General features: G+C 42.7%; 1 protein-coding gene across 1 annotated transcript in view; it reads right to left on the reverse strand.

Annotated features, from left to right (window-relative positions):
* MAP2K2 (mitogen-activated protein kinase kinase 2) overlaps positions 1-3,860 on the reverse strand; it is a 44,981-nt gene extending 41,121 nt beyond the window's left edge. Inside the window, exon 1 of the mRNA XM_026721518.2 lies at positions 3,519-3,860. Within this exon, the coding sequence (XP_026577303.1) occupies positions 3,519-3,616 (98 nt within the window). The 5' untranslated portion in view covers positions 3,617-3,860. The remainder of the gene's footprint in view (positions 1-3,518) is intronic.
* Between the last annotated feature and the right edge of the window lie 8,109 nt (positions 3,861-11,969).

An 11,969-nucleotide genomic window follows, 5' to 3' on the forward strand; every position in this document is an offset into this window, starting at 1 on the left:
CCATATTCCCAACTGTTCAAAGTTGTTACAAGAATAGCATTAGAGTGAAAACCAGGGGGAGTTGGGGGGGACAAAGAGAGAGATAATGCCATTACAGTAATAGTACCCTAAACTCCTTGGAAAAAACAGGATAAAACTATGTAATAATTACTATTCAGTTCTTTTATTATTGGCTTTAAACTACTGCTCATCTTTCCACACAATTTCTCTACTCAATACCTCCAATTCTTTCTCATTTCCTCTCCATGCTACATTATGCGTACTCCATTTCTTAAACATTTTATGGCACACACTCATTTTCTGGACTAACACTGATTCTCTCTCTCCAGCATTCATTTCTAAATTATCAATAGTACAGAAGCAGATTAATAAATTATTTTAACTATGTGGATCACTACCATACTAATATAGATCATAAGAAAAACTTTGCTGTATCAGAGAAGAGACCCTCTCAGTGCTGCATCCTATGTGGTTCAGGGGCCAACAGTTCTGGAAGCTAAAAATACAGGGAGGCAACTGTTCCACTGTCACTCCACAGCAGCTGGTAATTATTCAAGCCTGTGAATCTTGATATTATTCCACTACAAAATCAGCAGCATCTTACCAATAATTTGGATTTCCAGTTTTACATAGTCCATAGGTGTCCAACCTTGGCAAGTTTAAAATTTATGGACTCCTCAGCCAGCATGGGGAATTCAAGTCCACAGGTCTTAAAGTTATCAAGGTTGGATGTCCCTAGTCGCTTTTTAAAATAATCTAAATTGGTTATTATTATGTCATTAAAGCATAATTTAACTACATGTATGCACATACATATGTGCATACATATACATACACACACCTATTATTTTTTATTTTAAATAACACTATAAAAAAATTCAAGCAGTTTCAATGAACTCCATCATCAGTAAGAGGGCAAAAGGCTTATGTTTGGCAACACTTTCTAAAAACGTAGAAAAATACATCTATTAACTATGAAATGCTGCAACCTTTAAACACAGTACTTTTAATAGCATCACTTAGAAAAAGTAATCAGTGGAACAACTTGCCTCCAGAAATTGTGAATACTCCAACACTGGAAGCTTTTAAGAAGAGATTGAACAACCACTTGTTTGAAATGGAATAGGGATTCCTGCCTGAGCAGTGGGTTGGACTAGAAACCTCCAAGGTCCCTTCCAACTCTCTTATTCTCTATTCTATTCTCTATTCATCCATTCCTTTTGCCAATTGCCCATATTTCTATATAGGCTTCATCCTTTACATGGCTAAGATGTCTCATTACAATTATTCCTTTCCAGGTCATTCACAGTTGTTCTTCACTTCTGTAACTAATAACACTTCAACATTTATGAAAATACATTTCAACATATATCATTCTACAAGTGAAATCTTGAATGTCACTGCTGTCAGCCCAAGCTTCACTTCTATTCTTACATACCTCTTCAATCCCTCTCATCATGGACCTTTTTCAAGGCTAAACCTTAAGTACACTTTCTTGAGAGTGTGGCCCATTGGATTAAGATAGTCACCTTCTAAGTAAATTTGCCAAGTATTATGCTTTAAAACATCCAACATTCTTTCTTCTGTCTCCCCAGTCATTACTTTGTCAGTTCATTCTTCCTCTTATACAGTATCAGTACTTCAATTCTAATAAATCATTTCCTCAGTTCTTGCTTTGTATTATTGTAAAATGCATTTTAAATATTGTTTGAATGCCTCATTTTATCTGAGCAAGAATGTCTGGAAGAGCATTATAATGAGCTTGAAGAATAGCGTGCCATATAAAATATGCTGAAAGAAAATGAAAACATCTTTTAAATCTATATGTAAGTTGTTCCAGACAGCCTTTTAGCCATTACAGAATGAACTATTGCTTCTCATGCATAACAGTCAATTGGAGTAGTGCAACAAGGATTTACTTAGGCAAAATTTTTCCAAGATTATTTTAAGGGCAGACATACAAGTCTTTAAATTCTTCCTGCGTGTGCTCCAACTGATCAATCAAATGAGGTCCTAGAGTCTGGTGCTATCTTACGTTAACATCTCTATTATCTGTCAAACATGATAGGAAGCATTCCATTCTCCAACATCTGTTCGTCACAACTTTGGTTGATCACACTGTAGACCGAGTTAATAGGAAAGGTGGCGACACTGTTTTCTTTCAAGAGATGTATCAAGCAAATCCTCCTCCCTTAATTACAGAACACCTGGCCAGCCAATATGAGGTGATAAAACTACCTGTTTTCATTGGTTTTTAAATGAATTGTTATTTGATTTCTTTTGGTCTTTTCACCAGGTCTAAGCAGCTATTACATCCCTTTTGTCTGTCCAATCTTCACAGAATAAAGAACAATAGGGCTGAAAGGGACCTTGGAGATCTAGTCCAAACCACGTATCCTATACCTATAAGCGATCCTATCGTATAGGAGATTCTCATCATTCTGGATCTAGAGGGGTCCTTGGTTGTTTTCTTGCAGACACTTCATGACCCAAACTAGGTAATACCATCAGTGCTGGAAGGGAGTAGGGTTGGTGGAATGGAAGGACGACGACGCCTCTGGGGTCACTGTTGCTCTCTAAGCTTGGTGGTTTTCTTGCAGACTGTTTTTATGATCCAAACTGGGTATCATCAATGATAGAAGAGTGAGGTTTGTGGAATGGAGAAGAAAATAGGGAGGATGATGGCTGTGGGGTCCTTGGTGCTCTCACTGAGCGCTTTGGTGGCTTTCTTGCAAGCGTTTCATGACCCAAGTAAGTTACATCAGCAGTGCCAGATGGGAGCTGGAGTTTGTGGAGTGCAGGAGAAGAGAAAGGACGGTGTGGCGTCCTTAGGACTCTCTGGTGGAGGTTTTTTTTTGGCAGACGTTTCATGATCCAAACTAAGTAATATCGTAAGTGCTGGAATGATGTTGGGGTTTGTAGAGTGGAATTGTGGCTGTGGGCTCCTTGGGACTCTCTGATAGCCTTTCTCACGACCAAACTAGATAACACCATTTATTATCCCACTTTAGGTCCTGAAACGTCTGCAAGCAAGCCACCATCCTCAAGAGACTCCCCAGGACCCCCTCACTTCGACTCCCAGGTACAAATATTCCCCTTGATCGGCATCCCGAGCCCATTCGGGGCAGAAGAACCTGCCTGGCCTGACCTCCTTCCTCCTTCCCACGGGGCGCATCCTCACCCAATCCTTCCTCCACCCTTTCCTGGACCTAAAGGTGAATGAAGTTTCTCTCCACCACCACCATCCCCGCCTCGGACTCCGCCTTTGGGGCTTTCAGTTTGAGGGAAGACACCCCACTCCCCCCATTCCCAGCCAACTAAGCTCCCCGTGGTCGTGGCTGGGGATGCTTCTCTCCGAGGACCGACGGCCAGCTATCCTCACCTCACCGCGGTCCCACAACCTTTTCCTCAGCCCCTTTTTCCCTGAGGAAAATCCTCCTTTTTTTCACCCCCTCACAAACACCTCGCCCTTCCCCTCAGACCCGTCACCGCCGCTCCACTCGCTCAGCCCAACTCACTCGGAGCCGTCGCCCTCCCCGCCGGTGGGGCTAGGTCCCTCAGCGATGGTCGGGGTGATGTTGAGGGCCGGCGGCACCAGTTTCCTTTTAGCCGGCATGGCAGCGCGGCGGAGGCCCGGGGTTGGCGTTCCGTGGCCGCCTTAGCGAGGGACCCGCCTCACAAGCAGCAGCAGCAGCGGCGGCAGCGGCGACGCCGTCGTCGTCATCGCCCGGCTTGGCTGCCCTAAGCGAGGCCGAGGCTGCGTGCGAGGCCTAAAAGAAGGGAAAAAAAAAAAAGCCTTGAAGGGAACGTGAAGAAGGCTGAGAGGAACAAGGGGGCGTGGCCGAAGCGCGAGCGCGCGCGAAGGGAGAACTCTCCTCCCAACCAACTTCGCCGCCCCGCGATTGGCTGAGGCCTCTCGCCGCCGCCTCGTGATTGGTCGGCTCACCCGGTGGGGGTGGGTGGGTGAGGTAGGCGCGCGCGCACGCGAGCCCTTCTCCCGATTGGCCGGCCGCTGGAAAAAAAAAGGGGGGCGCGCGAGCCGGCCAGGAGAAACGAGACAGCTCGCGCCCGCCTGCTCCGCTTGAAGAAAGCTCGCGATTGGTCGAACGGCTTTAATGAAGTGTGTGTGTGGAGAGAGAGAGAGAGAGAGAGAGAGGGGACATCGAGTTGAGAGACGCATGCGGAGAGAGCGGGGAGGGGAGTTGAGAGGGGTGGAGGAGAAAGGAAGCAAGTCTCGCGAGAATGGACCTGGGGAGGGCGCCACCTGAAAGCAAAGGTGTCCCCAACCGTGACAGGAAAGGTTGGCGCATGTGCACAGCGAGCTGTGGAATAAGGCGGGAAAGCTTTTTTTTTTAGCGCGAGGGCAGAAGCTTGTCAGTTGAAGGCAAGCCTGAGGCGAAGTAAACGGTTCGGTTGCTGATTTCCCCGTGCTGTGGGCAAATTTCAAACAAAGGACTCCGCCAAATGTTTTTTTTAAATGATTCTTTTTCTGCTGAGTCGGCAAAACCAGGGTTTACACTGAACCCGCTTTTGGCCTTGCCTACAAGAGAAATGCTTCATGAGGAAATCTGGAAGTTGAGTCATGGCAACTGGGATTTTTTGTTTGTTTGTTTGTTGCGTTTGGCTGCTTACCCAAAAGTAGCTTTCTTAATCATGAGGAAATGTTCCCAGGGAAGATGCTCCTGGTTGGGCTTCCTACAGAAAAAGGAGTATGTGGAGGTTGCATTCTCTCTTGCCTTTCTTACCCAATCTGAATGCTGAAATGATCTCTAGGAAGCTAGATCTTGAAGAATTAAAAAATGGGTTCAATATGCTGATGATTCAACTCTCAGAAAACAAAAGTCCTGGAACATCTGCTCAAGAAAAAGCGAAGACGAAAATTCGAATGTCAGTTTCTTCCTGAACGTCACAAAAGGCCATGGCAAGGAAGGGGAACATTGAAAATGATGGTGAAGAGAGAATGTGTGGAAAAATGTACTTTCCTAGCATCAGTGTACCTCAAAATGGTGGATGCAGGGTGATGTGACTGTCATTTTGTGATCTCAAGTGGCTTTCAAAAAGCATAGTCGGGTTAGCCCAATTCACTTAATGACCGATTTGCTTAACATCTGCAGTGACTCCTTTAACAATCATGGCAAAAATGTCATAAAATCTGGCATGACTTATTCTAACAACTGCCTTGCTTAGCAACTGAAATTGTGGTCCCAATTGTGATTAAGTCGAAGACTTCCTGTATACTGAGTACACTGATGATTGATGTAAGCCTCCAGCTCTAACCAATCAGGTGATGCTGTTGAGGAATTGAGCAGGTGCCTGGAAATGGTGCAGCTTTAGACAAGGAGGAATTGGCTCCAACTCAACCCTTACAAGATAGAATGGCTCTGGGTTCTGCCCCACTCCCGTTTCTGGATATAGTGATGTGTTGGCTTTGACCCTCCCTGGATCTTGGAAGGAAAAGGAGAAAGAAGATGCCATACGTTCGAGCAGGCTTTAGAAAAGGCCAAAGAACAAGAAACGTTATTGCTCGTATGTGCTGGATAATTCAGAAAATAAGAATATAAATATCTGAGGTGACAATCAGAATTGGAATCAGGCAGGAGGCAATGTTTATTTCAGTGACTTTATGAAAGCAAATGCTGGAGTTAGAAAAAATGGTAGAAAGCATATTGAGACATTTGAATTTTAGTGTTGAAGACTTTTGAGAATAATAGTTATCCAGGGAAACAAACACAGGGAACAAATCAATCCAGAGTTATCGGATGGTTGGGCTCCAATTATTGAAACGTAGCTTTCTTGAAAGTCAATAACTGGGAAAGGTGAAAAGGAAAACGAAGGAGAACCAGCAAGAAGGTTGATGAACTTGATAATAGTAGTGCTGAGTGCACCATTGGAGAAAACCTGAAGGCCCACTTGGGGACAGTTCATGGAAAAAGTTTGTCTGATCATTAAAAATTGACACCAACTTAATAGTGTATAATCTGTACAGCAAAATTAAATATTTTTAAATGCTGTGCTGCTGTTTTTTCACCCAGATTGATGCATCCCTGAGCAGTCTGCCACAAGAGTCAGAAAGTATAAAACCCACAGACCAACCACAAGTTGATCTGTCAATACAAGACCTTTTAAACAACAATAATAGGAAATTGGCAGCATCTTCAATAAAAGTCTATTAAATGCTGGGGGAAGCAAGAATCGTCATGTTTGTTGAATGCCAAAATTAAACAGCTGGAAATGGCTCCTCAGCCTCCTACTATGTCTTAGAACTGGAGTATGAAATATCATCTTCCAAAGCAAGACAACAAGGGATCCCTCTTTTGTCTCACCTCTCCTTTATATTTGTCATTAAGTTTTTCTCAGCACTGTTAACAGAATAGCCACATGTCCATCTAACCAACCTGAAACACAGCCAGGCGCTCTGAGAAAAATGGCTGTGTACTTGTGCTAGAAGAAGATTCAACCCGCAGTATTGTTCTGTTCCTTTCATTCTCACCCACTGTATTACCCTATCCATCTGCTGAGCCGCTCACATTGTTCTCCCCACATTCCCATGGCAGCCAAACACCTCTTAGTCACTTAAAAATAGAAAGAACAGATCTCTCGTCTTCCAATAAAAGACAAATCAGGGTTTGCCAACAGGTTGAGGCGTTGATGTAACACACACACACACACATACAGAAGCGTTGCATTACATGTGCCTGGCTGAGAAAGAAACACATTATATAACTCTGGATCTTCTGATGCATATGAACTCACCCTGCTTTTTTATTTCTTAATGTACATCCATATACATGGATCTGTATTCATATAATGTTTATAGTTCTCTATAAATAAAAGTGAAGATCTGCACAAGTCCACCTTAGTTTAAAGTTATTATATTCACAAATGATACCTGAGACATCTATGCACTTAGGATGTATGCATGAATACTAACATTCAGCTACAAAATGCCTATTGTGCAAACTATAAGTTACAACTGGTGTCTTGAAATCAAAAGTAAATGTGAATTCCTATTCTCAAGAGAACAAAATTTTGCTTTTATGCATCCAACTATGCATTTTTTTGTGCAAAAGCACACATAACTATGTTTTGGAGTTAACTAAGCATGACTAGCATGGACCAGTGAAGAACAAAAAACTGGACAATGCTTTACATTTTTATTATGCTGCGATGCATTTCTTACATTTCTGGTTTGTTTTCCTGGTATAGATTGAAAGACAGATTATGATCACAGTTGAGCCCAAACTTTTTGTTGCTAAGACATTTGTTAAGTGAGCTTTGCCCCATTTTATTACCTTTCTTTCCACAATTAAGTGAATCACTGCAATGGTTATGTTAGTAACACAATTGTTAAATGAATCTGGCTTCCCCATTGACTTTGCTTGTTAGAAGATCACAAAAGGGGATTGTGTGACCCTGGTCACTGCAACCATCATAAATATGAGTCACTTGCCAAGCATCTGAATTTTGATTAGCTGACCATGGAGAACGGTCATAAGTGTGAAAAACAGTTATACATCATTTTTCTCAGTGCTGCTGTATCTTTGAACCATCCCTACAAGAACTATTGTAAATCAAGGACTACCTGTATTTAAAATAGCAAGAAATTACTTATGAATTATCTTATTAAGCCAGTTTGCAATATAAACCAAGTAGTAAACCAGTATCTTTTCTCACAATTTCTTACTGCAGGTTTTGAAGCATACACATTCAAAAGGAATGTGTTTTGCCACAGGACCAGAACTTGAACAATTTCAGTGGTCAAAAAGGATGCACATGACCAGCAGGTTGTTCAAATCCAGGAGTAATCTAACAAGAGCCTTGGCTTTGCTCTTTTTGCAAAAGACTAAAGCAGCTATCCTACTAAAATAGATATGTAGGTGAAAGGTTTGTTATTGAACATCTTTGCGCTGCAAACGTCCCTCTAAATGAATACATAAACAAAGTAATCTGCTTTATGGTGCTTTAGAGCAGTGCTCCTAGGATCCATGGAGGATATCGCCAAGACCATCTCAGGGCTCCTTAAAATCAAAATTATATAGTGACCTACGTTGAAAAAGAATACAATATTAATATTCCATCAAATAATAATGAGAAGCAGAGGCAGCAGTGAATGTGTCAGTCTTAATTTTTGATATGGTAAATGTTGACAAATATCTATATAAAAAGTTATTTTGGAGTCCTCTATATATAATTTTTAAAAATGGGCCCTGAGGGAAAAAAAACTTTTTGATCATTACTTTAGAAATATTAGGAGTACTAACTGCGACAACTCTGCAGTGGTTCAGATGAAAAATCCTAAAGAAAGAAAACCAATGAGCAAAAAGGAATTGTATAAAATAAGGATTGTTTTAAATGTTATTTTGGTGCTTTAGAAATAAGCGATGTTAGTTGCTTTTTTGCATGTTAAAAATCTGTTCATGCTTGAGCTGTTTTTTCTGAAAAGTAGGAAGTTTGGAGTTGGGTAGCCCAAGACACAAAAGCAAGGAGCTCTATCTCCTATCAAAGTGAAGTCAAGTAGTTGCTGATTTTTCTCACTAAAGTAACCTTGGAGAACAGATGAGTAAAGCGTTTGTGATTAGGGTGAGGCTGAAGAGGGCAAAGATTGGGGTCCAAGGGGCACCTTGACAAATGTGCTGGCGCTGGCATCATATAGTTACGTAATTATCTTTAGAAGTAAAGCCAATGGATTGGTTATCCAAAGATAAGATTGATTTCTTTTTATCAATACATCTGCTTTCTCCTTGCTCTGACAGGGATTACTTCAAGTACATCTAATAAGCCAAGAAATAGGAAAGACCTTTGGTCAGAGCTCCTTCAGGCTCGGCCTTCAAAATCTGGAAAAAAATATATTTTAAAGTACATTTATTGTACAGCAATGATCCCTTAGGGGACAGTTGGTCACCTGAAGGGAGGAAGTGGGTTATATCACATCTGCCCTCAAGTCTGGATTTTCAGACTTTGTCTTCTGGGAAACAATGAAATTTCTTAGAAGTTTATCAGCTTGAAAATAACAGTGATATGCTGTTAAGACTTTTTGTGTATACGGAAGATACTTCTCAATAGCAATAGCACTTAGACTTATATACCACTTTATAGTGCTTTAGAGTCCTCTCTAAGAGGTTTACAGAGTCAGCATATTGCCCCCAACAATCTGGATCCTCATTTTACCCACCTCGGAAGGATGGAAGGCTGAGTCAAACTTGAGCCTGGTGGGATTTGAACTGCCAAATTATAGGCAGCTGGCTGCAGCAGAAGTAGCTTGCAGTATGCTGAAGTACTGTATAGTTTAGAGCAGGGGTCCCCAACCACCGGGCCGTGGACCGGTACCGGTCCGTGGAACATTTCCTACTGGGCCGCTGGTTTGCTGGGCGCCGCCATCTTGTTTGACGAGAAAGTGCTTTTGGGTGAGCTTTTCCGGTTGGAAAGCGGCGTTTGGGTCCTGAAGGAATCCTCGCGCCTTAGTTTCATCGAAGGGGGAGGGCTTTGAACGAAACTAAGGCGCGAGGATTCTTTCAGCACCCAAGGCAAGGCGAGCCGAGCGACCGTCCCAAAGCCGTCCCAAAGCGAAGCCCATCGACAAAGGTACAAAGGAGGAGTTGAAGGTGGCGGGGAGAAGTGGGGGGCGGCTGGCTGGCCGGTCGCTCGGCTCGCCTTGCCTTGTCATGCTTGCTGATGCCGGTACCGGGCTGCGGATCATTTTGTGATGCCGGTACCGGGCCGTGGCACAAAAAAGGTTGGGGACCACTGGTTTAGAGGAATATAGGTATATAGGAATTGTAGGTTTGAAAGATTGCATTTATTTTATACTAGACTCTAAAGATCATACAACGTGGGGCTTATCTAAAGAATTCTGAGCCCATTCAGAATTAGAGTTAACATTTTGTCCATAGAAAAATCCATTCCTGATTAACAAAAGAGAATTGTTTTGTTGTTTTTGCTATTAACTGTTGACATCCTTGTTGATATATTTAGTGAACCAAAAGTAGATTCAAATCTATCATCTACCGAACCTTATCAGCATTAGAATGATAGGCTTTTTGAACCAAGCAATGTGGGACGGACTTAATAGCATAATTTCTGAAAAGCTGTATTCATTCCAGAAGTATATTTGTAAGTCTTAAATGGAGAATTAATGCTTGAGAGATGTATACTGATGATAAATAGGACAGTACCCATTTTGGAAAATTCACTGATCTTGGAAACAGGCTTTAAAGTCTGAGACAAATGCTCAAGAGTCATTCCCCTGGCATCAGACATGATGCAAACCTTCTCCGGCAGCCTCTTCTTTCTGCCATGTCCTGCTTTCTATTATGCTGTTGGCTTTGTCCTGTCCTTAGCCTACTGAGACAGACTTAAGCTTCCTTAGTTCTACCGGCGGTAATGTAGCCTTTCCCATTTGTTCCTACTCTTATCTAATCTCAAGATACATAAAACTAGTTAGTAGATCACATGAATTTAGGTAAGGGACTTCCTGGCTATTACAGTCACCTGTTTTGTGAAAGATCACCAGGTTACCTGCTAATTTGTCCGGAGAAGTGCCACTCCATCCAGAACCTAAAGACAGAAATCCCACATTACTAGAAGAAAAAGGAACACACAACCATTTGGTCTTTTCAGGGCTGAGTTTAAGCCTGTTCCTCCCCACCCGCAGCTTCCAAGCCCTGGGTTAAGATCTTGAAAGCATTGCTTACACAACCCGGGATTGAGGTGTACAACTGGATCTAATCAGCCTATTGAGAATACTTGACACTGTTGAGGGAATGACCTTCCCCAAAGGTCTCATGTTGATGTCAAAGGGACAAATAAAAGGACCGAGCTATCCCAGGCCGTAGGGTAGACTTCTCAATCTCACGAACAGCAGCTGAAATCGGCTGCGTAGAGGAGAAGGGGACAACTGCAACATGTCTCCTACCTTTGACACCCCCCCGTCCCCATCCAGAAGGATAGCATAATTGTGCCAAAAGTTGCTGAGAGATCAGAAAAGAATCAGGAGTGTTGCATCATTCTATCTCTGTCAATAGTAATCAACAAGTACAATCAGTGCCATCGCTGTTTGCCTGGGACAGGTCCAGGTAATCCATTTTTGCCAGGGCCCTTGAAGCTGAAATCCGATCAACTCCTCAAACTTCCCCCCAGAAAATTAAGTTGGAGAATGGGCAGACATTGAATTGTTGGATCCAGAAGTGGCCTTGTTCAAGGTAGAAGCACCTCATCCCTCAAGGAAGCAGCCGCCACCCCCTGATCCAACCACATTTGTGACCCAGGAACTCTTGACCACCAGGAGGGGCATTAATCTAGCAGACAAGGGGTTAGATAAACACCCCTCAGCGACCCTGGCCACTTCCTAGGAGTTATAGAGTCAAGCATGTCTCACCTAACTGATACTGTCTCAGCCAAATTTGCAAGGATTGGCCCAGGCAGAACCAGTTCGAAGCAGATCCGAGCAATTTTACTTGGCACCTGCCTAGAATATTTTTCTAGTGTCTCTGAAGACTTTCTGCTGAACCTTCCCTCCCCGGCAAAGAATCGGGCCCCCAGCTGGATGTGATGAGAAAAATAAGCTTTTGCCATTCTTATCACCACGGTACTTTGCACATTTGGTTGGATTAACTTTTTGTCCCCACCAGTGGTGCCCTCTTCCCTCTTTTCTTAAGTGCAGTCACCTTTACGATTTTCCTTGTGCAGTTTTCTCCTTGGCTGCATCTCCAGCTTTTCTAACGGTTACTAATATAATCCTCCGCTTTTCTCAAAATTGCCAGTACTTGCCCACACACACACACACACACACACACATATATATATATATACAGGAGAGGAACAGATGCGTTGCTTAGGAGAGTACCTCTTGCAACTAGCTTCTGTTCAGAAAAAGTCAGGCCACCTCTCTGGATTATCAGTCCAAGGCATGGAACATTTCTGATGCGCTTGGAAAAGACAAAAGATGTACTAAAGGCCAAAATGATAGACAA

This window comes from Pseudonaja textilis, chromosome 1 (assembly GCF_049901715.1).
Source record: "Pseudonaja textilis isolate UNSWEBS1 chromosome 1, rPseTex1.2, whole genome shotgun sequence".
Lineage (NCBI taxonomy): Eukaryota > Metazoa > Chordata > Lepidosauria > Squamata > Elapidae > Pseudonaja > Pseudonaja textilis.